General features: G+C 39.5%; 1 protein-coding gene across 3 annotated transcripts in view; it reads right to left on the reverse strand.

Moving 5' to 3' along the window:
• The window catches only part of UVRAG (UV radiation resistance associated), a gene marked incomplete at both ends in the record, with an annotated part of 330,995 nt that overhangs the window by 216,328 nt on the left and 90,510 nt on the right, over positions 1-24,157 (reverse strand). For all 3 annotated transcript variants that reach the window (XM_080712064.1, XM_080712063.1, XM_080712065.1), the window contains one exon: positions 21,225-21,310. In XM_080712064.1, the coding sequence (XP_080568190.1) occupies positions 21,225-21,310 (86 nt within the window). The remainder of the gene's footprint in view (positions 1-21,224; positions 21,311-24,157) is intronic.

The following is a 24,157-nucleotide window of genomic DNA, read 5'->3' on the forward strand; positions in this document are numbered from 1 at the left end:
GGAGGGGGGACTGGGAATGGAACTCAGGGCGGTCTCTCTCTGAGACAAACCTCCAGTCATATTTCATTTGTTTATTTTGAAACAAGGTCTCACTAAAGTTGCTGAGGGCCTCCCTACATTGCTATGGCTGGCCTCAAATCTGCAATCCTTCTGTCTCAGCTTCGCAAGTACTGGGATTACAGGCATGCGCTGCCATGCTCAGTGGTTCTTTGTTCATTTAATACCATGTGCCAGAGAATAGGCTTAACACCTATGGCTGGAATAGTGAGCAAGTCCCTGCACTCTCAAAGCTTACACTCTATTGGGGGATACATAATAACTAAAAAAGAGAATCAAAGCACCAGGTACGACAAAGGTGCTTCCTTTCTTTTCCCCACCAAGATAAACCCCCAAATAAAGACAAGACGAGCAAGCTGAGATCAAGATCTCTACTGTGGAGTATGGCAGAAGGCTCCCCGGGGCCTCGCGCCCCACTCTAACCCACTGCCCTTCTCTCGACCACACTGACTGCACTCTTCACTCGGCAGCTCCTCGTGGAGCTGGGTTCCATCTGTTACTTGTTGATTTGGGCAGAGCTCCCACCAGCATGGACAGAATAGAGGGGTGTCTGACAAGCACAGCACAAGGTCCTACTAAGAGCAGGTTCTCAATAAAGATTTGCTGCTAATGACATTTTATATACTTTTATTGGTACATCATAATGTAGCTCAGAGTGATAGGAACATACAGGCACACTGCACTTAGTGAACAGACCTGGAGAACATTATAGTAAGTGAGATTTGCTAGTGACACTGGAGTCCAAATAACTGCCCGCAATTGTTTTGTTTTTCTAGATTATTAGACTATTAAATCCTCATCTCAAATTCTCAACTGCGAAATTTATCACACAGCATGCTTCATGATTAATGAGGATACTGTTGGGTAAAATCCTGGCTCACTGATATTTTTATATACCATCTCACAATCTTAATCATAAATGACCATCAAAAATGCTGGAAAAGCCGGGCACACGCTTGTAATCCCAGTGCTTGGGAGGCTGAGACAGGAGGATCGCGCAGGTTCAAAGCCAGCCTCAGCTACTTAGTGAGGCTCTCAGCAACTTAGTGAGACCCTGTTTCCAAATAAAATATTAAAAATGGGTCTGGGAGTATAGCCCAGAAGTAGAAAACCTCTGGGTTCCACCCCCAGTATCACCAAAAAAAAAAAAAAAAAAAAAAAAATGCTGGAAAAGCCGGGCATGGTGGCGCACGCTTGTAATCCCCACACTTGGGAGGTGGAAACAGGAGGATCGTGCAGGTTTGAAGCCACCCTCGCTGGCTTACAAGACCCTGTTTCCAAATAAAAAAATATAAGGTAGGTCTGGGAGTGTAGCCCGGAGATAGAAGGGTAGTTTCCAGGAACTCCAGTACCACCAAAAAAAAAAAAAAAAAAAAGCTGGAAAACCTATAACCCCAATATAATAATGAGAAAAACATCAGACATCTCAAATGAGGGACATTTAACAAAATACCTCAAATCTGTCAAGGTCATCAATAAGAAACGTCTGAGAAACTGTAACAGGAAAGAGGAGCCTGAGGAGAACGATGACTAAATATAATGTGCTCTCCAGGAGAAGGTCCTCGAGGAGGACGTCAGAATAGTGTGGCCTTCTGTCAACAGCAGAGCCGCATCAGCTCATTACTTATAGTTGATGTGCCCTACTAATGAAAGATATAACAGTAGGGAAGCTATACACCTGGGAAATAGCTCCGTGGCAGGACTCTTGCCTAACATGCAAGACCATGGATTCGATCCCGAGTACTCTCAGCAAAAATGTATATGGAGAGCCAAACAAGGAATGTATGGGAACCCTCTCTACCATTTCAGCAATGTTTCTGTGAATCTAAAATTGTTCTAGATAGGCCGGGCGTGGTGGTGCACGCTTGTAATCCCCGTACTTAGGAGGTTGAGACAGGAGGATCGCACAGGTTCGAAACAGCCTCAGCTACTGAGTGAGGCTCTCAGCAACTTAGTGAGACCCTGTTTCCAAATAAGGTATAAAATAGGTCTGGGAGTATAGCCCGGAGGTAGAAAAGCCCCTGGGTTCCACCCCCAGTAACACCAAAATAAATAAATAAATAAATAAATAAATAAATAAATAAAATTGTTATATATATATATATATATATATTTTTTTTTTTTTTTTTTTTTTTTGGTGGTGGTACTGGGGTTCCTGGAAGCCCTTCTACCTCCGGGCTACACTCCCAGACCTTTTTACATTTTATATTTGGAAACAGGGTCTCCTAAGCCAGCGCGCGCGGCTGACATCGAACCTGCGCGATTCTCCTGTCTCTGCCTCCTAAGCGCGGGGATTACAAGCGTGCGCCACCACGCCCGGCTGTTCTATATTTTTTAAATGTCAGAAAATATATTTGACACAATGCCAATAGTTGCTGAAGCTAATTTTATGAAATAAGAACAAATATTTTAAAAATAAAACTAAAATAACAGCTAATCTATCACAACATGGGACTCAAGATGCTTATAATACCACTGTAAAACACCAATACCTAAAAATACTAATAGAAACCAGTGATTGAAACCTGAATCAAGAACCAAGCATGGTGGCACACACTTGTAATCCCAGCATTCAGAGGCTGAGACCTGAGGATAGTGGTTCACAGACAGCTTCAGCTACCCTTCCTAACACAGTGAGACTTTCTTTCAAAAAGAATAAAAAATAAGGCTGAGGGTGTAGCTTGGAGGTACAATGACCCCTGGGTTCCATCCCCAGTACCACAAAACAAAAACAAAAACAAAAGAAACTGAATCAGTAGTGCAGGGAGGGAAATTGGGATTAAACCCAGGAGTGTTCTAACTCTGGGCTAGAACCTGGCCCTATTACTTTATTATTTTTATTTTGAAACAGGGTCTCCCTACATTATCATGCACTGGCCTGGAACCTGGGACCCTATAGTCTCAGCCTCCCAAGTACTGTCATCATAGGCTTTCACTACCCCACCTAGCTAGTAGTCCTTTTTTTATTTAACAAAGGAATATGTTTCAGGGAGGAAAAAAATACTCTATTAGATCGTAATCAAGCCTGCCTAACAAAATACAACAATCTTCTGCAAAATCAACAATCCTGTATTTTTGCCACTGAGTCTTTTCCCAGGGGATTTAGTTGGCAAAATGCTCTTTAAAAATAGCAATCTAATCCCTCTCAAGACGCGATGTCACGGTTGTGAAGCAACGTCACAGCTCAAGCTAGAAGATCTTGAAAACAGAGCAAAGTGGGCTGTCTCAAATTCTAACACTTGAGAAAGTAGGACACTCAGAAAGATGCTTCATGCCAAGTGCCTACCGTAAGGGCAAGGACAGGTAGCCACATCCCAGGGGTCTCTTTCTACTCAGAAGATCAGAAACTACTCTCCACCAACTTATGGCATTTAAGATTTACCTCCGTGTATAATCAGTGAGCTCTTTATACATAATCAGATGTATACACACACTCAACCCTAAGGTTTCATGAAAGCCAAGACCACCTTTCTAGGACTTTGTACACAAAGTAGCACACATGTGCATCATTCTACATGATGAATTACTAGCTGATTGAAGTGGCAATAACCAACTTAATCATAGATATTTTCAGATTTAGGAGAAATTCACATAATACACAATTAACAGTTAAAATGTATAATCTGGTGGCATTTGGTGCATTCACTATGTTGTACAACTACATATAATCATAGATTCTTATCTTAGAAATAATTGAATTCAACTATCTCCATCCTTGCCCTCTTCTGCAATAGTCAATAAACATCAATTTCCTTCTTCCTTTTACTATATGCTGGTCTTCTCTTGAAATCATTCTGTGATTGTTTGTGGCAGTGTCTGAAAAAGGGAGAGATTCACTCCAGTGATAGGGAGCCCACCACACTGTCTCCTCCGAAGGAGCACTCCACTGGTGCACTCCACCTTTAACTGCTAAGAAGCACCTCCTTACACTGAGTTAACTTTAGCTTGCTCTGGGCTCACGGATGCTGTCTCTGGTTTTCACAAACTATGACTGTCGGGTCAGTGATTTTAGGCCTCAGTTCCTAATCTGTAAATGTGAGGATACTAATGCCTACTTAGGCTCTGCTGTGAGAACGAAGTAAAATCATATATGCCTCAAAGGGGCTCCAGCATTTAATCCCATACTCTGCGTAAACACTGAGTGTGGAGATGACAGATTAGATGTCTTCCTTGCAACTCGCTGTTTCCAGGCCAGTCTTCTCCACTCCCTCACAGCCCTCAGCCTGTTCAATGCACACATCATTGTATCATGACACTTTCCCTCCCTGCTCTCTGTAGTCTTCCCATTTCAGCTTAGTAACTAAGGTTTAGCACCTCTCTCTCTCTCTCCCCCCTCTTCGCACTCCCCCAGGGTCCAGTCATTACCCTTGATACCATCTACACTCATGAGAAGAGTCATGCACTAACCCAACCTTCAAGATCCTTCACCTCCAACTAGTTCACTTGTATCCATACTTCAAATGACAATCAGTAGCTTAGCAGCTTTTTAAACCTCAATTTCAAGCATCTCAATCCCTATCACCCTCCATCTTTCCAGATCATTTCAGTACACCACTCAAGCAATGTCTGTTTGCCATCAGAACTTCCAATCTATCGGCCCTACCAGTTTTTCACTGATCATCACTTTCTTTATGTCCTTGCATCTCATCTAGCTTAGACTCCAAGAACCATCATTATAAATCACTTCCTTTGGCTGTCTCTTCTGTTCCCTGAACTCATCTGGCAAAAACCTACTTCTGACTAAGCTGAACTCACTGCCTTCTCTACCTCTGCACCCATGTAGCTCAATACAGCTGGAGAAATACACTAAATAAGCGAAATGAGCTCCTTTTAAATGCACAGAAGAAGTATGGTCCCTAGACCAGCAGTGTCAGGATCACCTGGAAGAGTCAGAAATGCCAATTCCCAGGCTCCACCCCAGACCTAGAGATGTGGAAACTCTAGGGGTACGGACAGCACAGTTTTATGCCAATCCCTCCAGTTGATATTGATGTAGACTCAAGTTTGAGAAATACCAGACTGGCCAATTAACTCTCTCATTCCCCTAGATAGCTACTTTACATTATGTCTCTCCTCCCATCTTATATATTCCCTCCACCTCTCTGCACCTGGCTGATGACTCTACCAAAAAACTGATATAATCAGGGGACCATTCATTCTCCCATCACCAAATTTACCAAGTTATTCTGTAATTACTCATATCCTCTGCCTTCTATTGTGATAACACATATGTAAATATCCAATTACCAGTGTCAAATTTCTTTCTCATTAAAATACACAGCATTTTATGTTTCTTACACTAACCTACGCTGATATGATTCATAATTCCCAGATTCATATTTCTCAACTGACCTGAGTGCTACACTGTGTGACTAAACTGCCTTCTCAGCTCCATCATCATAAGTAATACACATCTCAAACCCAGCATGTCTCAGATACACTCTTGATTCCTTATTACCTATCCCCACTCACCCCAAGGAGTCTGGAAGCATTCACCTAGTTACTCATACAGGATTCCTGGAAATTATCCTTACATACAATTTCTTGCACACGCCACATCTAATCATTAGCAAGTCCAGTTAGTTCCAGCATCAAAATATACCAAGGATCTGATCACTTCTCTTCATTTACCTGAACTGCTACCAGACCAGCCTAAGCCCCTCTCATCTCTTTTCTGAACTACTTTTCTGAGTCTCTTAACTGACCTCTATTCTGTTACTCTCTTTCAGCACAGTCTACTCTCCATGCCAGATTCATTTCCTCCTCCCCTCCCTCCCTTCCTTTGTTTAACTCTCTCCCACCCTCTCTTCCTTCCTCTGGGGATTGAACCCAGGGTATCCCACCTCTGAGCTACATCCCACCCCTTTTCATTTTTGTTTTAAAACAGGGTCTCACTAGGTTGCTAAGAGTTTTACTAAGTTGCTAAGGCTGCCTTCCAACCTGCAATCCTCCTATCTCAGCCTCTCAACTATTGAAATTACAGGCATACAAATATGGACCACCATGCCCAGCTTAGATTTTTGGGGTGTTTGTTTGTTTGGTGCTGGTGAACAAACCCAAGGCCTTGCACGTTAACATATAGCTAAGCAGGTACTCTACCACTGTGCTACTCCCCTGGCTCCAGAGTCTTTTTCTATAAGTAAAATATTACTCTCCTGCTCAAAACCCTTGAACAGCTTCCTATCATGCACGGGAGAAAAAAACCAAAAACTACATTATCTGGCCTCTGCCAGCTTTGTTCACTCACCCCCAATCCAACCAGGCTGTGCTGTTCTTACAACAAAACAAGCTCACTCCCATCCTTTGTACCTGTGACCTCCTCTCTCTGGAATGCTCTTCCTCCAGATGGCCCTACTACTTGCTGCTTATCTTCAGTTTTTGTTCAAATATTTTCTTCCCATTGAGAAGAAAATAACTGGTCTAAAAGAACTCACTGTGCCATCCTCAGTGCTCCCACCTCCCTGCCCCGGCCCCTGCTTTGTCTTACTACAGCACTTACCAGTACAACAAAAAGGAAGAAAAAAATTATTTCTGAATTTCCCACTAAAATGTTGGCTCCATGAAGACAGCAATTTTATCTTTCTTCTTCAAAATATAAAGAAGATCTGATGTGTAACAAACACTCAATTAAAAAAATATATTGTACCCAAGCCAGGCATGGTGGTGCACGCTTGTAATCCCAGCATTTGGGAGGCTGAGACAGGAGGATCACGGTTCACGGCCAGCCTCAGCTACTTAGTGAGGCCCTTTGCAACTCAGACCCTGTTTCAAAATAAAGAATGAAAAATAGGGCTGGGGGTGTAGCTTGGAGGTAGAATGCCCCTGGCTTGCATCCCTAGTAAAGAAAAAAAATATATATATATATATATTTAAATATATTATATATAATATATATGTATATATACATATATATATATATATACCTATATACTATTTTTCTTCCAAATTATATCCCTTAAGAAAGAGCCCAAATTCTATAATATGTGGGTTGCAGCTCAGGTAAAAAGAAATTAAACAGAGACATAAAATCCTGGCTGTGTCACAATACGACCTTAGGAAAGTCAATTCCCCTTTCTGGATCTCAGCTCCTCATTGATAAGTTAGCAATAACAAAGAACAGCAGCAACCCCATAGGTTTCCTCAGAGGATTAAATAAGACAAAGCGTGGAAAGGACTTACTTGCAGATAATACATACTCAATACATGTCTTTTTACTATTATTATCAAAACTTATTTCCAAATTAACTGAACAATTATTTAAAGACAGCAACTGTATCCCCAAAGTCCTCTCTTCTCCGGGTTAAATAGCGTCTATTCCCAGCCAGTCCTCACAGGGCTGCTTTAAAACCACTCATCGTCCTGGCCACCTCCTCTGGCTCTTTCTCATCAAAGCAAACTGGGACTCAAATAGAATATTCCAAATATGATCTAATAAACACACATTCAGGAGAACTATTACTTCACCTAATCTGGACAATATATTTAATTAATGCAGTATAAGACAATCTTAGCTCCTTTTTTAATGCTGCTGAGTCAATCTCTTGGCTTATGCTGAATTTTTCACAAATTTAAATTTCCAGATGCTCTTCCCATAAACTACTTAAAAGCAGCTCCCCTCCAAGTTTCAAACCTGACTCTGTCATTGTAATCAAAGAATCTTGGAAACAGAAAATCAGTGCTACCATGGGAAAGTCCTTTTACCTCTAAGATTTTATGCTTCTTACAGAGTCCAAATGTAAGAAGTAGAAGGCCGAGAGCAGTCAGGGATGCCAACTAAAGGAAAATCACTGTGTCCGATCACTTCAGACTGAATGCATTGTGGAAAAAATAAATAAAAAGAACAAGAGACCATACAGTCACACACATTCCTCAGGGGCAGACCTAGAGGTCTTAGTCAATACCTCCTCTAGAGGGCAGCGCAGAGATGAGGAGCATATTAAACAAAGCTTATAAGTCTCCATCGCGCACATGCCATGAGCCCCTGAGAAATGCCTGGCCCAATTTATGTTTAGGTGCAACACCAGAAACAATTTACTAGGAGAGATAAAGGTACCATTAAGAAATCTCAAAAGAGAAGGAAAACAGGCATGCTGGCGCACGTTCCTAATCCCAGTACTTGGGAGACTGAGACTGGAGGATTGCAGGTTTGCAGACAGCCTCAGCAACTTAGTGAGACCCTGTTTCAAATGAAAAAATAAAAATGAAAATAGGTCTGGGGTATAGCTTGGAGGTGGAATGTTTCCTGAATACCAAAGGTTCAACCCCTGGTACCAAAAACAAAAACAAAACCTCAGGGGATTCTTCAGCATATGAGGTAGAGAGTATAATGGAAAGGCTTCTGCCATTAGACATACCTGCAGTATATACCCTACTAGCTCAGTACCTTGGGACCAAGGTGCTCAACTTTCCCAAGCTTCCGTTTACCAGTAAAATAAAATTGTCATAGTAATGTGGCTACTGTGAGCATTACAAAAACATGTATGAAAAATTTTCAGCCTTGAAGTGCTTTTCAGTGTGTGTGTGTGTGTGTGTGTGTGTGTGTGTGTGTGTGTGTGTGTCACTAGGGATTGAACTCAGGGACTGCTTTTCATATTTTAGGTTCTCAAACATTACTTTCCTTCACCAATCCCCGTGTAGGTACTTTGTACAAAAGGAAAGAAACCTGACTTATTCCTAAAAGACAAAGTATTTAGAAATTATTATTAACTTCTCGATGAATGAAAGACCCTTTGCTTGCTATATCTGTTCATCTGTTCTACTAGATTATAAATCCTCAAAATAAGAATCTGGCTTCTCATGTTAATAGAGTATTTCCAATTATAAAGAATCGGCTGTACGAATAAAGCTAATATAGAGGCCACTCTCAACAGATAAGCATGTTGAATCTTGGATTTTCTTCAAAGGTGAAACATTTACCTTTAGAACAAAGGTTAGTCCAAGGCCGAGGGGATATTCTGATGAGTATAACGTATTAATTCTCCTAAATTCTCTGATAAGTTCTCTTAATAAAACAGCATGTAAAAATCACATTATGGGTGGGGTAGGTGTTTAATGGTAACTGGTTATTTTTATTGGCACAGACATCAGGGTGAAATCACTAACCCTTGGAAAGTTGCCTTGGAACATGCCTGGCACCAGTGGGAACGCAGAAGCTACCAGGCAGCTAGGAGGGGTGTGATGGCAAAGCCTTAATTCACAGTGACATCTTAAACAAAGCCGTCTCAGTACAGTAACCCTGTGAAATCAAGCCAGAAGTGAAGGACGGGGCAGAGGCAGAGAACATCTCTTGGGCAGAAAACTATTCATATACTCAGTTGCCCTCAAAGAATGCTCTTTATTTCTTTAAAGCTAATTTTATTATTTTAGTCTTCATTCATTTTAGTCTTCATCTTAACATTTGAAAATTAACTTGCCAAGCCAAGGGTTCTGAACACTGTTCTGGTGAGTATGTTCCTACTCTCTAGTAAACATTCAGTCAACTAGAGAAATAGAAGCGATGTGGGTAGCCTACCAGGGGTCCTGGTTAAAGACTGAGAGCTTCCAGAGTCTTGACTACCGGCTCACTCATTTGATAATTTAACATACAGTGCTTTCGCATGACTTTCATTAGCAAGTACTTTGTCTGAAATGGAATGATCAGATTAAAAACATACTCTCAGGTTAGGACAATTATTTTTGGAAAGGTGACTAAAGAGCTACCTTTTTAAAATTCCCTAAACTCCTACCCGTTATTTGTCATCAACCAGATTGTACTTCACCCATGTGGGTTTTTTTTTTTTTTCATTCATTCATTTATTTGTTATTATTAACTAGAGAAGGTATCTACCTGCTTAAAACCAGGTTGGTGCTCTAAGCTAGGAACAATATTGTAAACTAGAGATTTAAGATTCATAAACGTATACAGTTCTTGGTTCTCATTCCAAGAAACATTTTCATACTTTTATTGGTGCATTAGTCTCACATCATAACGCAGTTCATAGTGCTAGTGATGTACATGCATACAGCGCTTCAAGAAACATTTTAAAGGCAGAAACCATCTCAAACACTTATTTTAGCTCTGACACAAAATAAAAGTTAAATTTCAACATCAGAAGGCATCCTGTGGGGCTGGGGATGTAGTTTAGTGGTAGAGCATCTGCCTGGCACGTCTAAGGCCCCAAGTTTAGTCCTCAGCAACCCGACCCCCAAAAAAAGCATCTTGTCCAAGAACAGTTAATAACATAACAATGTTTCTAACTAAAATACTAGAGTGGATCCTGAGCTAAAATAGAATTATTATTAAGAGAATTTTCAAACTACATGCACTGTTACAACAATTTTCAAAATTTAGAAGAAACATATGGTTTCCTATCAAGAAATAACTTGCCAACTATAAACCAAGGAGAAGCCAGAAAAATGGTATGTTCAAGTACCACAATAAATACATTGACTTGTTTAATCCTCCCAATAACCAAATAAAGTCAATGCTATGATTAACATCATCTTATATATTAAGATTATAGAATAAGATGGAGATTTTCAAAATTCAATTTTAAGATCTTGGAAGAGTTACTTATCTCCCCCTTTCTCAAAACTACAAATACTACAATAAGTACTATGCAAAAATGATTGAAAGATTAACCCTTTAACTAGTCAGCAATAAAATATCAGGAAATCTGCATGCTTTATTATTTAGTTAAAATATAAAGAAAAATGTAATATGAATAGATGAAAGGCACCTCAAAAAATTCAACAACAATTTCTAAGAAAAGCATTAAGTACATAGAACTATTTGAAGTATTTTCAAAATTGACAGAATATTCTGAACTCCAAAATCCTGAACATTTTCAATTAAGATAAGGAACTTGAAGCCGGGCATGGCGGCACAGGCTTGTAATCCCCAAGCTTGGGAAGCAGAAACAGCAGGATCGCGCTGGTTTGAAGCCAGCCGCACTGGCTTAAGAGACCCTGTTTCCAAATAAATAAAAAGTATAAAATAGGTCTGGGAGTGTAACCTGAAGGTAGAAGGGTTTCCAGAAACCCCAGTACCATCCAAAAAAAAAAAAAGATAAGGAACTTGAGTGTACACTATGATCGTTACTTTTCACCATTATTGTGAAAGCCTTAGCAACTGTAATAAGACTAGAAAACCACTATAAATGTGGGCTAAGTCTGTCCTTCCATTAATGGTAACGTTAATGGCATGAAAATCAAGAAAACTTTCCTTAGAGAAGAAGAAACATAACTGGGTGTAGTTGTTCTTAAAATTATAGTTTCCCCTTATAATAGCAATACAAACACAAAGTCAAAGACATTCTACACAAAACAGTCTGAAAATGCTAATACACCTGAGAACAGACAGAGAGGGAAAGGACCCTGCAAAGAAAACAATACAAGGTCACGAAGGAGCAAAATGCAGACACGCCAGGCTCGTGGTCAGATGCTGATACAGAATGCACCGCCCCAAAGTTAACATGAAACTCAGTCAATACAAACTTTCCATCGAAATCCCAATAAAGTTCAGTTTTTACAATAGTTTATCCTATTGTAAACTTAGAGTTCACATGGAAGAATGAGGTTCTGAGAAGAGCCAAAAAAGTATGAAAAGGAATATACCAGGAGAGGAGTTTGTCCTACTCTATACACCAAAACTTCACTAGAATCAAGTCAAACTGACAGTGGTAAAAGATAGACAAAAAGATACGAAAACCAAAAAAGAGAATCTAGAAATACATCCCGTATGTGTAAGCATTTAATAAATGACAAAAGTAGTATTCAAATTCAGTGGGAAAAGAAAGGTGTTCCGATGCTGTGTTAATTTATGAAGAAATTGGTCCTCACAAGTGATGGGAGTATTGTGCAATATACTTGAGAATAAATTACAAATTGTATTAAAGATTTAATAAGTAAACTCCTATAAATATCTGTGGACTCAAGGATGGAAAAGATCTCTTAAACACAAGAATGCCTAGAAATTAGAAAGAAAGAAACAGCCTGGAATGGTGGCACACACCTACAATCTCAGTACTTGGGAGGCGGATACAAGAGGATCGCAGCTTCGAGGCCAGCCTCAGTAACCTCGAGAAATTTTGTTTCAAAATAAAAAATAAATTAGGGCTGGGGATGTAGCTCAGAGGTAAAATGACTCTGGGTTCAATCCCCAGTGCCATTAGAAAAAGAAGTAAAAGAAAAGAATAGAAAAAAACAGAATTATACAACATAGCAAATAGAAACTTTCTGTATACGATATTATGAGTCAAGATGTAACTGATATATTTGGGAAAAATATAAAAGACTCTTAGGAATTTGTGAGAAAATGCAAGAAATTTATTTTAAGAACAGGCAAACTATCTAGATAGGTAAACTCATAAAGCAATATGCCAAACGGCTAACAAACTCAGAAAAAGATATCCAGTTTTACTTGTAGTACAAATTTCTTTGTACCAGACTAATAAAAATTTAAGCAATACTGAGGTATCACTTATACTGACCAGATTATCAAAAATTCACACAAAAATTGTGATGCCTTCTATCAGCAGGGAGTCAGGATAATATGTAATGTCACATATTATTTGCATCCTTTGGGCAAACAATCTGGTATCTCAGAAAATTAAAACTATGCATGAGCCAGGCATGGTGGCAGATGCCTGTAATCCCAGTACTTGGGAGGCTGACACAGGAGAATCACAGGTTCAAGCCCAGCCTCAGCAGCTTAGTGAAGCCCTTAGCAACTTTGCAAGGTCCTGTTTCAAAATGAAAATAAAATAGGGGTAGGAGTGTAGCCTGGAGATAGAAACACCTCCAGGTTTCATCACAGTAGCACACACACACACACACACACACACACACACACACACACACTACAGCAAGGACTATTATTAAGCCACTAAAAGAATGAATTTGGAAAGATTTGGGTATGGAATGTTCAACTGGAAAAAGAGGGTATAGAAGAAATCATGTACTGTATATAATTTCCACTTCGACTTTGTAAAATAATCATTAAAACCATCTATGATTATGCATATACGTACACATATGCATGTATATAATGCCTATGACACATACCCAGAGACCATGGGAAAAACGCAGATGGACAGAGATGAGGTTGGAGATTGTGACCATGGGTGAAAGAATGACTCTGGGGTCATGAGGACACATGCTCTGGGTGTTTTGTTGGCAGGGAAGAGGGAAGAAGCTTTTAAGGGAGAAGACAAGTCAAAAGGTAAGAGAGAAGATAAAAGACTTCCCTTAAATTTATTCTAGCGTTTGTTTAAAAACACACTTTGATGAAAACGTGCAATATGTGTCTATATATGTATACTTAATAAGAAATGAAGAAATAAAAACTACACGATTACACATAAATACAAATTTTGTTTACACAAAACTTACATTAAACCCCAAAGCCTTCACTTAGATTTTGACTAAAAACCTTTCCAAACGTATCACATGTCCCTGCTTTCTTACAAAGGTTCTAATAATCACGGTTTTCTATTTTACTGACGGCTTGATGTCAACATGGCATAATGGAAAAACGCACAGGCACTGGAGCCTGGCAGACCTTCATTCACGCCTGACACTCACTCACCCTGCCAGCCCGGGCAAGCGTCCCCACCTTGCGAAGCCTCGGTTTCCTCATCCGTCAAGTGCAGAGGGCATTAGTGAAAACCAGCCAGCGTGCGACGCTTCTCATGGTTAAGGGCTTGAGTCATGAACTGCACGTGGAGGTGTGCTTGGGCAGAGCACTCACGCAGCAGAGAGCTGCCTGGCGCGTGACTCAGCTACTTCACTCCCTCTCTTTTATGAGAAGCAGTGGGACAAGGCTGTTTAAGAATCCAAACATAGTGACTACAAAGGCAGGACAGGAGCTAATATCATTTATAACTCAGCTAAATCCCAGAATCAAAGAGTGTACTGCCAACTGAACAAGCTGTCAATTTTCGCTTCTTGCTGTTGGTGTAGCCTATCTTACTAGTCATCCTCCAAACTCATCTAACTTACTTAAAATGAGCATGCAGGCACTGGGTAGAGCCTAGTCTTTTCTATGAAAAGTATGTGAGTTTTGCTAAATAAACTGTGTGCCATCTTCTGCTCACAGAGGAGTTCTTGAGGTGTCTATAGTTGCAATTGCCACTCGGAGAGACCATTAGGCAGGGAGAGAAAAACACCTGTCCCTGCAACCTGAAAGTGGGTTATCACATCCACAAAGATTACAAACGCAGTTAATGCCCGTACGCCTCTCGCCTCATCCATCTTCTAAAATTACCCTAAGAATTATTTGTTCTTGAGCAATTCCCTTTTAAAATAGAAAGTTTATAGGTCAAAGTATTTTCTATCAAAGGAGAGAGGGGAATGGAGGGGAAGGGAGGGAAATTTGCCTCTAGATAGCCAAATAAGGACCGTTCAGAGAAACCTATATAAAGGGTCACAAAATTAAAAGTCACATAATTCTGGAAACCTCACCAGATATGGAAGGCAGACACAGAAAAGAGGCAGCTGAGGGTTCACAGATACGACTGAATTGTCTGCACTTTTTAGATAATAGCTCCCATCTTACCAGATGCAAACCAGTAACAGAAATAACAAAAGCTTAGCTCCTTAAAACCTGACTAGTAATTCAACTCGATCATTAGAAATAGCATTTATTATCTGCTTAATATATCTGATACTCGTGGTGAAAGGGAGAATACAAAGATCAAACAGGGCGCTCCCAGTCTGGTGATGTTGAGAGGAAAGAAGTGAAGCAGTGAAGCACTAATTATGACACAGTCAATGCTCCCTCCATAAATGATAGTCACTAATTATGACAGTCAGTGCTCCCTCCACAAATGATAGTCACTAATTATGACAGTCAGTGCTCCCTCCACAAATGATAGTCACTAATTATGACACAGTCAGTGCTCCCTCCATAAATGATAGTCACTAATTATGACAGTCAGTGCTCCCTCCATAACTGATAGTTACTAATTATGACACAGTCAGTGCTCCCTCCATAACTGATAGTCACTAATTATGACACAGTCAGTGCTCCCTCCATAACTGACAGTCACTAATTATGACACAGTCAGTGCTCCCTCCATAAATGATAGTCACTAATTATGATACAGTCAGTGTTCCCTCCATAAATGATAGTCACTAATTATGATAGTCAGTGTTCCCTCCATAAATGATAGTCACTAATTATGACACAGTCAGTGCTCCCTCCATAACTGACAGTCACTAATTATGACACAGTCAGTGCTCCCTCCATAACTGACAGTCACTAATTATGACACAGTCAGTGTTCCCTCCATAACTGACAGTCACTAATTATGACACAGTCAGTGCTCCCTCCACAAATGATAGTCACTAATTATGACACAGCCAGTGCTCCCTCCACAAATGATAGTCACTAATTATGGCAGTGCTCCCTCCACAAATGATAGTCACTAATTATGACACAGTCAGTGCTCCCTCCATAACTGACAGTCACTAATTATGACACAGTCAGTGCTCCCTCCATAAATGATAGTCACTAATTACATTGGCAGCAGGTGGAAGGACTGGAAATGAGACAGTTGTCCCTGTGGAAATGCTTTGAACAACGATCTTTGAAAACCACAGGAAGAAGTATTAATTTTATTCTTCACATAATGGCTTGGGATATCTAGGCCCGATGAGTGACAAATTTCATCTCTCTTTTAAACTACCACTGTGGTAGCAATGTGGCAAACAAACAACTAAAGTGGGATAGAAAGTTTATAGCTGGGCGTGGTGGTGCATTTCTGTAATCTCAGTGCTTGGGAGGCTAGGACAGGAGGATGGCAGGTTCAAGGCCACCTCAGCTCAAGGTTAGAGGCTCCTACAGGACCTGAAAGTACAGAGGCTTGATGTTCACTGGAAAATCTAGGCTAAAAGTCCAAAAATAGAGGTAGAGATTTGAACACGTCTAGCATTTGATTATGCTGGCTGAAGCTGTGGGAGTGGAAGAGTGGACTTAAGGAGGCGTGCAGAAGATTCCTAAGCCCTGGACCCAGAGGACTCAGCAACAAATCAAGAACTGAGTAAGACAGAAAGAGAGGAGACAGAACAACCACAGGAAACAAGCCCGTCCTGCAAGGGCTGTCCATGTCACTGGTGAGGAAAGAAATATACAGGTTAATCATTTTTACTATGACTACTTAGGATACATAAAGATAACGAGAGCAGAAGTAGTAAACATTAGAATGGCAAGAAGACAAAGAGAAACTATGATGAGAAGTTAAAAAACAGTAAGAAAGAGGTACACTGGCTTAGAGGTAAAAAGCTAATTTCAAGATGAGAAAAATAAAGGGAAAAAGAAAACTCTTATTTATTGCATATCTACTACATGCTAGTAACTGTCCTAGGATATTTCAAACATTTTACCTTATTTAATTCTCACAAATATTATCCCCATTTTATAAGAGTAGGCTGAGGCATACATAAGTTAAGTAACTTGCCCAAAGCCTCGCACCCAGTCTATCCACATATGGCAGCTTGAGGGCTGAAACCCAGGTAGAGAGCCAAAGCCCTGAACTTTCCACCACATACTTATACTTATTAGACTGGCAAAAGCCAAACATTTCAAAGGAGAAGGGAAAAGAGTAATAACTGGGTAGGGGAAAAAACAGAATAATTATCATTTGTCTCACTGTAATAGTTAACTCGTTTAGAAAGTATAAAAGGAAACACACATACACAATGAGGTTTTAACACCAAAAATACTCTTTTGATCTCAGAGAAGAGGTAGAATTAAAGACTATCCTGTGCTTCCAGTATTATCCCTCAGGTCTGACCTGCATGATGCATTGCTACCATGAATAGGATTCTAAATTATACACCTGCCCACACCACTCCTCTACTCTGTGTGTGTGTGTGTGTGTGTGTGTGTGTGTGTGTGTGTGTGTTACCAGGGACTGAACCCAGGGGTATTCTACCTCCGAGCCACACCCCAGCCCTATCTTATTCTTTATTTTTGAAAGAGGGTCTCACTAACTTGTGGAGGGCCTCACTAAGTAGTTGAGGCAGGCCACAAACCTGCCAATCCTCCTTCTGAGCCTGCCAAGTACTGGGATTACAGGTGTACACCACCACACCTGACCTATTCCACTATTTAATCTTTCAGTAACTTCCTATTATCAACAAGACTTCTTTAAAAAGGAATTAAAGCCGGGTGTGGTGTCGCAGGCTTGTAATCCCCGCCCTTGGGAGGCTGAGACAGGAGGATCACGCAGGTTCGAAGCCAGCCGCGCTGGCATAAGAGACCCTGTTTCAAAAATATAAAATAGGTCTGGGAGTGTAGCCCCGAGGTAGAAGGGCTTCCAGGAACCCCAGTACCACCGAAAAAAAAAAAAAAAGGAATTAAAAGGGGAAAGTTATCTAATAAGACTATATTCCTCCTACTAAAAGGGAAAATAGTAGAAATTTGTAAAAGTTACTTTCTAAAAATAAGTGCATATTTTATAGTACATTGTGGGGTTGGTCACTGGGAATTAAATCCAAGAGCATTCTACCTCTGAGTGTCAACCTTGGCCTTATTTTATTTTTTTTATTTTGAAACACGGTCTCACCAAGTTGCAAAGGGCCTTGCTGAATTGCTGCAGCTGGCCGAGAACCTGTGATCCTCCTGTCTCAGCCTCCCAAGTACCAGGATGACAGGCACGCCCCACACACATACCTGGCTTCATGGCGCTTTATAACACTGCTTTATATTCCATTGAAGCCCTCTACTTTCTCACCCCAAACTTGTAAAATAAATCAAATTTCAAATGATAGTTAAGGAACAACATTGACACCTTGTGGTGAACATTCTAAAATATCAAATAGAGCATCAAGTAAAATGAGACTCCTTAAAATATCTGTTTACCTAAAAAACAAATCTTTAAATAAAGAATGTCTAAGGGTTAAGAAGCAAAAATTCAACTACCAAGACACACTAAACATAAGTTCGGAAAGAACTGCTAATTCTTTGGTAACGCTGCACTGAGCTTAAATTCTTTACTGTGGGCCAAAGGATCTGAATAAAATTTCAGGTAATTGTTTTCCTGTAACACAGTACAACACATCCACCTGAAGAAGTTTAATGCCCTAGTTTTAAGTGCTTCAAAATCCTTGCTTCATCAAGATTTTGTATTTTTCTGTGGCACACACACACAAAAAAAAAATAGAAGGGTTATAGGCATACCAGCGGCACAACAGCACAACGAAAGCTATTAACGAGAATATACTCTCAAAAAAAAAAAAAAAAATCAGGAGACCTGGGTGCTCATCCTGACTCCAATCAGCACTGACAATTTTAAAGTTAAGAATTCAGACTCTTTTTCTCACATACAATTATAAGTCAAGTAGAAGAAATTTTATAAACCATGAAAGCAAAAGAAAAAGAAAATGTTGTTTTTTTTTTTTTAAATGAACCCATCCAGGGTCAATGTTGCCTGAGTAGAGAGGAAATCATGAACAATTCAATGTGATGGACACATAAGTTTTCCAGCAATCACTTCACATCTATCATGACAAGAACTATGGGGAAAGAGAAGCATCTAATCAAGCAGATGATGGATACTCATTATTAGTGTCCGAGTGAACTAGCACAGAATGTTCCATTTTACTCACTGTCTTTGACAAGTACAATTTAAGGTTTCTAGTTCCAGGGTAAGTCCCTGGCTTCAGGTAATTTGGTTGATAAACAAACATTTGATCTGGTTCAGAAAAAGTATATCTGTGTTATTAGCTAGAAATGAGTCACAAAATAGTAATGAGAAAACCACTGTTAATAAAGAAATTTGAATTACTAGCATATGGAAGGAATCTGAGAGGCACCCTAGAAATAAAAGCCCAAGCCCCAAATTCTTGCGAGATTAATTGCCACCCCATTAGCATGATGGTTTTGCGTGTACGGAGGGCACTGGGCTTTTCAGAAAATCTCCTCCTCATTAGAGCATGTGCATCTTGTAACCATCAGCCGAGGAAGGTGAGACTAGGAGAAGACGCCTGTCGGGAGGCCTTCAAACCAACCCTCAGTGTGGCTCTTACCTGCTGTGTGTCCTCAGAGAGATCATTCAACACCTCCGGGCATCAGCATCTATGCCTAAGACAAAGGCTATAATCCCTAATTTGTGAACACAAGAAGTTTCTAAGAGGAAAAAATAATAGCTCTGAAGATGCTCACAGATGGCACCAATTGTAACAACACTTCTTCCATCTTTTAGAAAAACCAGAGAAGTTGAAAGAAATGGGCTGAGCCAGGGGAGACTCAGGCAGGGAGGGTCTCTTGGCTTCCTCTGTTGTGCTTCCCTGCCTCACAGGACCCACTGGTCCTGCTCCATCTCCTGCTCGCCTGTGCACCTCAGAGCCTTCATTCTAGTCCCTTTTAGTGTCTATAATACTACACTATTCCAAACTCTCCTCTTCCCCCTGACATAGGATGCTTGATTTTAATTCTACTGGGTTCTCTAATATGATCACACACTTTCATACTTAGAATATATCTATAAAATAATTGTCCTACTCTTACTTAACTGAGAAAAATAGAGCTCAAGAAATATTAGTGGCTTATTCACATTTCAACTTTCTAGAAATTCCTCTTTTCAGTACTTAAAACTCAATGTGTCAGCCAGGTATGATGGTACATCCCTGTAATCTTGTACCTGGGAGACTGATGCAGGAGGATCACAGGTTTAAGGACATCCTCAACAATGTAGCAAGACTCTCAGCAATCTGTTGTTTCCAAACAACAGAAATAAAGGGCTGAAGGTATAACTCAGAGGTAGAATGTCCCTGGGTTCAATCCTCCATACACACACACACACACACACACACACACACACACTCACTCTCTCTCTCTCTCTCTCTCTCTCTCTCTCTCTCTCTCTCTCTCTTCCCTCCCTCCCTCCCTCCCTCCCTCCATGTGTCCCAAACTAAATGGGTTCAAAAATATTTACATATTTTGGCAAATCCTGCTTCCTATCTTCACTCTCTATTTACTAAATCCTGACTGTTATTGTACATATTCTAAGCAGTCAAGGCAAAGACACATGTGACATAGGAATCATAAGACCTCAGTCAAAACCATTGTGCAAGCCGGGCGTGGCGGCGGACGCTTGTAATCCCAGCATTTGGGAGGCTGAGACCGGAGGATCGCAGTTCACAGACAGCCTCAACTACTTAGTGAGGCCCTTCGCAACTCAGTGAGACCCTGTTTCAAAATAAAGAATAAAAAATAGGGCAGGGGGTGTGGCTCGGAGGTCAAATGCCTCTGGGTTCCATCCCCAGACTCACACACACACACAAAAAAAACATTGTGCCTTAAAAGTCATTTAGACAGTCCATGAGACCAAAACCCATGGCATCATATATAACAGGATCCAAGCTCCACAGAGGAAAGACCAATTTCATAATGTTTATAACATAGCCCTTTCTCCAGTCATCCCTCTGGACTCTTCCTCTAGAAAACATATAGAGGATATCTACTGGTCTGAAATTTATGATGTGTTATGTAAACATTAGAAAAACACTGCCAAAATCAAATTTCAATGAGCAGCCTGTCTGAGCAGAGTGAACAAAGGTTGAGTGTCACTGTTAACTTTATTTTGAAATGCATTTATTTTGGTAGCTTGCCCCATGGGAAAATATCCTTGACGATCTACCACATTTAAAATTAAAGCCAAATTTTTAATCTTTCAAAATTAAGCCCAGACATTATAAAAATATAGAGCTGAAGCGTTTAAGCCTCTGAGCATTAGAGTCATATAAAACTTCTTTGGCTTCAGAACATGATTCTTTTAAGATGAACAGCAGGTCAAAAACTCTGAGCCATGTCCAAAGCTGTTTGGAAGGCTTTTTTAATGATTCTATGGCTGTTAAGGTTTTGATAAGTCTAAATTTCACATGTCTAGTTGCTGCTTCTTATAGTACAGAAGACCAACGAACAGCTCATGTCCCTGTTTTAAGATCTCTGGCTTCCAACATTCTCTCCCATTGTCCCAAGAAAGAAAATGGCTTTCCAAAGACTTTGTGAAAGAGATCAAGCTTAAGTCATTGGGGCTATAGAGAATTTATGATGCTTTCACTAAAAAATGCTAAGCCTAACAGTTTCTAAAGTTCCTATACATTCTTTCACATTGAAATGTCACAAACTCAAGATGAGAAAAATTCCTAAGAATTCAAAAGGACTCGAAGAAGTTTCTTACCGTAGCAAAGAGAAGACATCATAAGAATTGCGAACACAATTCTGATCCACCTGAAGAAGAATATTCTTCCGAGCATTTGAATAACCCTGAAAGACATTAATTAAACACAGTAATCAAAATGAAACAAAATAAAATCTGGGCACAAGTTACTCCTGTTTGCCTTTTTAAAAATATAATTTATAAGCCAGGGATGAGGGGGCATGCCAGTAATTCTAGTACTTGGGAAGCTGAGACAGGAGGATCTCAAGTACAAGGCCAGCCTCAGCAATTTAGCAAGATCCTTGGCAATTTAGTGAGACCTTGTTTCAAAATTAGCAATTAGCCCGGCATGTTAGTACATGCTTATAATCCCAGTACTTGGACAGCTGAAACAGGAGGATCACAGGTTCATTTCCAGCCTTACACCAACTTAGTGAGGCTCTCTGCAACTTAGTGAGACCTTATTTCAAAAGTGCTGGGGGTATAGCTCAGAGTAGAATGCGTCTGGGTTCCATCCCCAGTACCACACACACACACCAAAAAAAAAAAAAAAAAAAAATTAAAATTAAAAATTTTAATCTATAAATTATTTTAGCTTTGGGTGTAGCTTGGAGGTAGAATGACACTGGGTTGAATCCTCAGTAATCCACCACCCCCCACACACATGTATACACACACACACCATATATATATATGTACATTCACATATATATGTATGTATATATGACTTATAAACACTTGAGTAGATTAAAAAATTTAGAAATTACAAGAAGTTAAGAATAATTTCATGTAATTGAAGTCTACCCTTTCAGGCAAGTGAATTTAAAATAAATTTATTTCTCATAGTTTCCCACAGAAACAATGTTTCACATTATAAATTATATTGACTGTCTCAGGAAAGGTTCAGAAGTCCTTTAACATATTATGTGACTGAAGAAGAATATTAACAATAGCATTTCAACTATGCCTAGCCACCATATGTCCTATTTGTACAGGGGAAATAAATTCCAAGTTCTAGTTAGAAATGTAAAAAGACAAATATTTCCATTGAGAGGTACAAGGGAGAAATGATGCTTTCTAAAAAGAACAGAGCAAAATTCCATAAGAATAACAGGACAGTATCTCTGACATTTAAGAAAGGCAGCATAAATGCCAGTTAAGAAAAAAAGACTCTGGACCCAGAACATCAGGATTCCAAATCAAGCCCTTAATATCCCAGCCCCATGATCTTAAACACAGCACCTAAGCCCTCTTCCTTCAACAATGATGTCTTCATCTATAATGTGGAAATGATAGTAGTATCTGCCTGACAAGTGTGGAATGAGCTAACATGTCTAAGATGAAAGGTATATGATACTCTGCTATAATGCTAGTACATGCATTTGAAAAAACATTATGTTACTACAGACCTTAAAAGGGTTTTAGGCTATTGTTGAGAATAAATTTATGCTAATAAACTTGACAACTTGGATGGAGACAAGTTCCTTGAGAAAATACAAATTGCCATTATTGAAATTCTATGGAACAGCAATATCTGAATAACCCTTATCTTTTTTAGTGAATAACTGAATATCTCTCTCCCAAATTCTACATATAGATGGTTTTACAGATTTATTCTATCAAACATTACAGAAATAAAGAACATAAATTCCAGCTACTGGAGAGGCTATAGGAGGATCACAAGTTCAAGGCCAGCCTCAGCAACTTAGCAAGACCTTGTCTCAAAATAAAAATTAAAGAGGCTCTGGGTTCAGTCCCCAGTCTCCCTCCCTCCCTCCCTCCCTCCCCCCCCCTTTATCTCTTTCTCTCTCTCTCTCTCTCTTACACACACACACACACACACACACACACACACACACACACAACTCTTATTATTTTTTAAATGATCTATTATATGCTGCCTACAAGATATTCACTTTGGAAACTAAAACTATAAACAGACTGACAATGAGGTACTGAGTGAGTCACTCAGTGATAGAGAGCATGATTAGCATGTGCAAGGGGCTGGGGCCAATTCCCAGTACCAAATAACAAAACAAGAGAGAAATAAAGTGAAATAAAAGGAAAAAGTCTCATATAAAAATAATCAAAAGAAAGCTAATACAGCTATATTAATTTCAGACAAACTTTTAAGACAAAACTTCTTATGAGACAAGGAAGGACATTATACAATAAAGAGTCAAGAAAATAGAACTATAAATACATGTGCATTTACAAGTATGTAAAATTATATAAAGCAAAATAAGGGGGAAATAGATTGACACATCAATAGCTCACTCTCAACAATGGACAGCATGCCTAGACACAAGATAATAAAAGACATAAATAATACTAAAAGCCATCTAGACTTAATAAACATAAAGAAACCCTCCCCATTCTAGAACAGCAATATATACATTCTTCTCTACACACATGAGATTATCTTGCAGGATAGAGCATATGTTCAGCCACACACACAAAAAAACTCAATCACTTTTAAAAACTGAAGTCATAAAAATTATCTTCTCTGACCACTAGTTGATTTATGGGATGAAACTAGAAATCAAAAAGAGAAAAGAAAACTTGGAAAATCACAAATGTGCAAATAGCACATCCTTAAATAATCAGTAGTTCAGAAAATAAATCACAGGCAAATTAGAAAATGATTTGAGATGAATGAAAATCAAAGCATACCATTTTCATTCTATAGAAAACTTGCGGAATACAGTGGGAAAAGTGCCTAGAGGGAAATGTATAACTATAAACACTTATATTAAAAAGAAATAAAGAGCTCAAATCAATAATCTAACCTTCTACCTTAAGGAACCAAAAAAAGAAGAGGAAATTAAGCCCAAAGCAGGAAGAAAGAAGGAAACAATAAAGATTAGAGCAGAGATCTATAAAATCAGAGAACACAAAAACAAGACAGAAAACAAAGGACATCAGAAGTTAGTGCTTCTGGATAAAGATTGAAA

This window comes from Muscardinus avellanarius (genome assembly GCF_963383645.1).
Source record: "Muscardinus avellanarius genome assembly, chromosome: 1".
Taxonomy (NCBI): Eukaryota; Metazoa; Chordata; class Mammalia; order Rodentia; family Gliridae; genus Muscardinus; species Muscardinus avellanarius.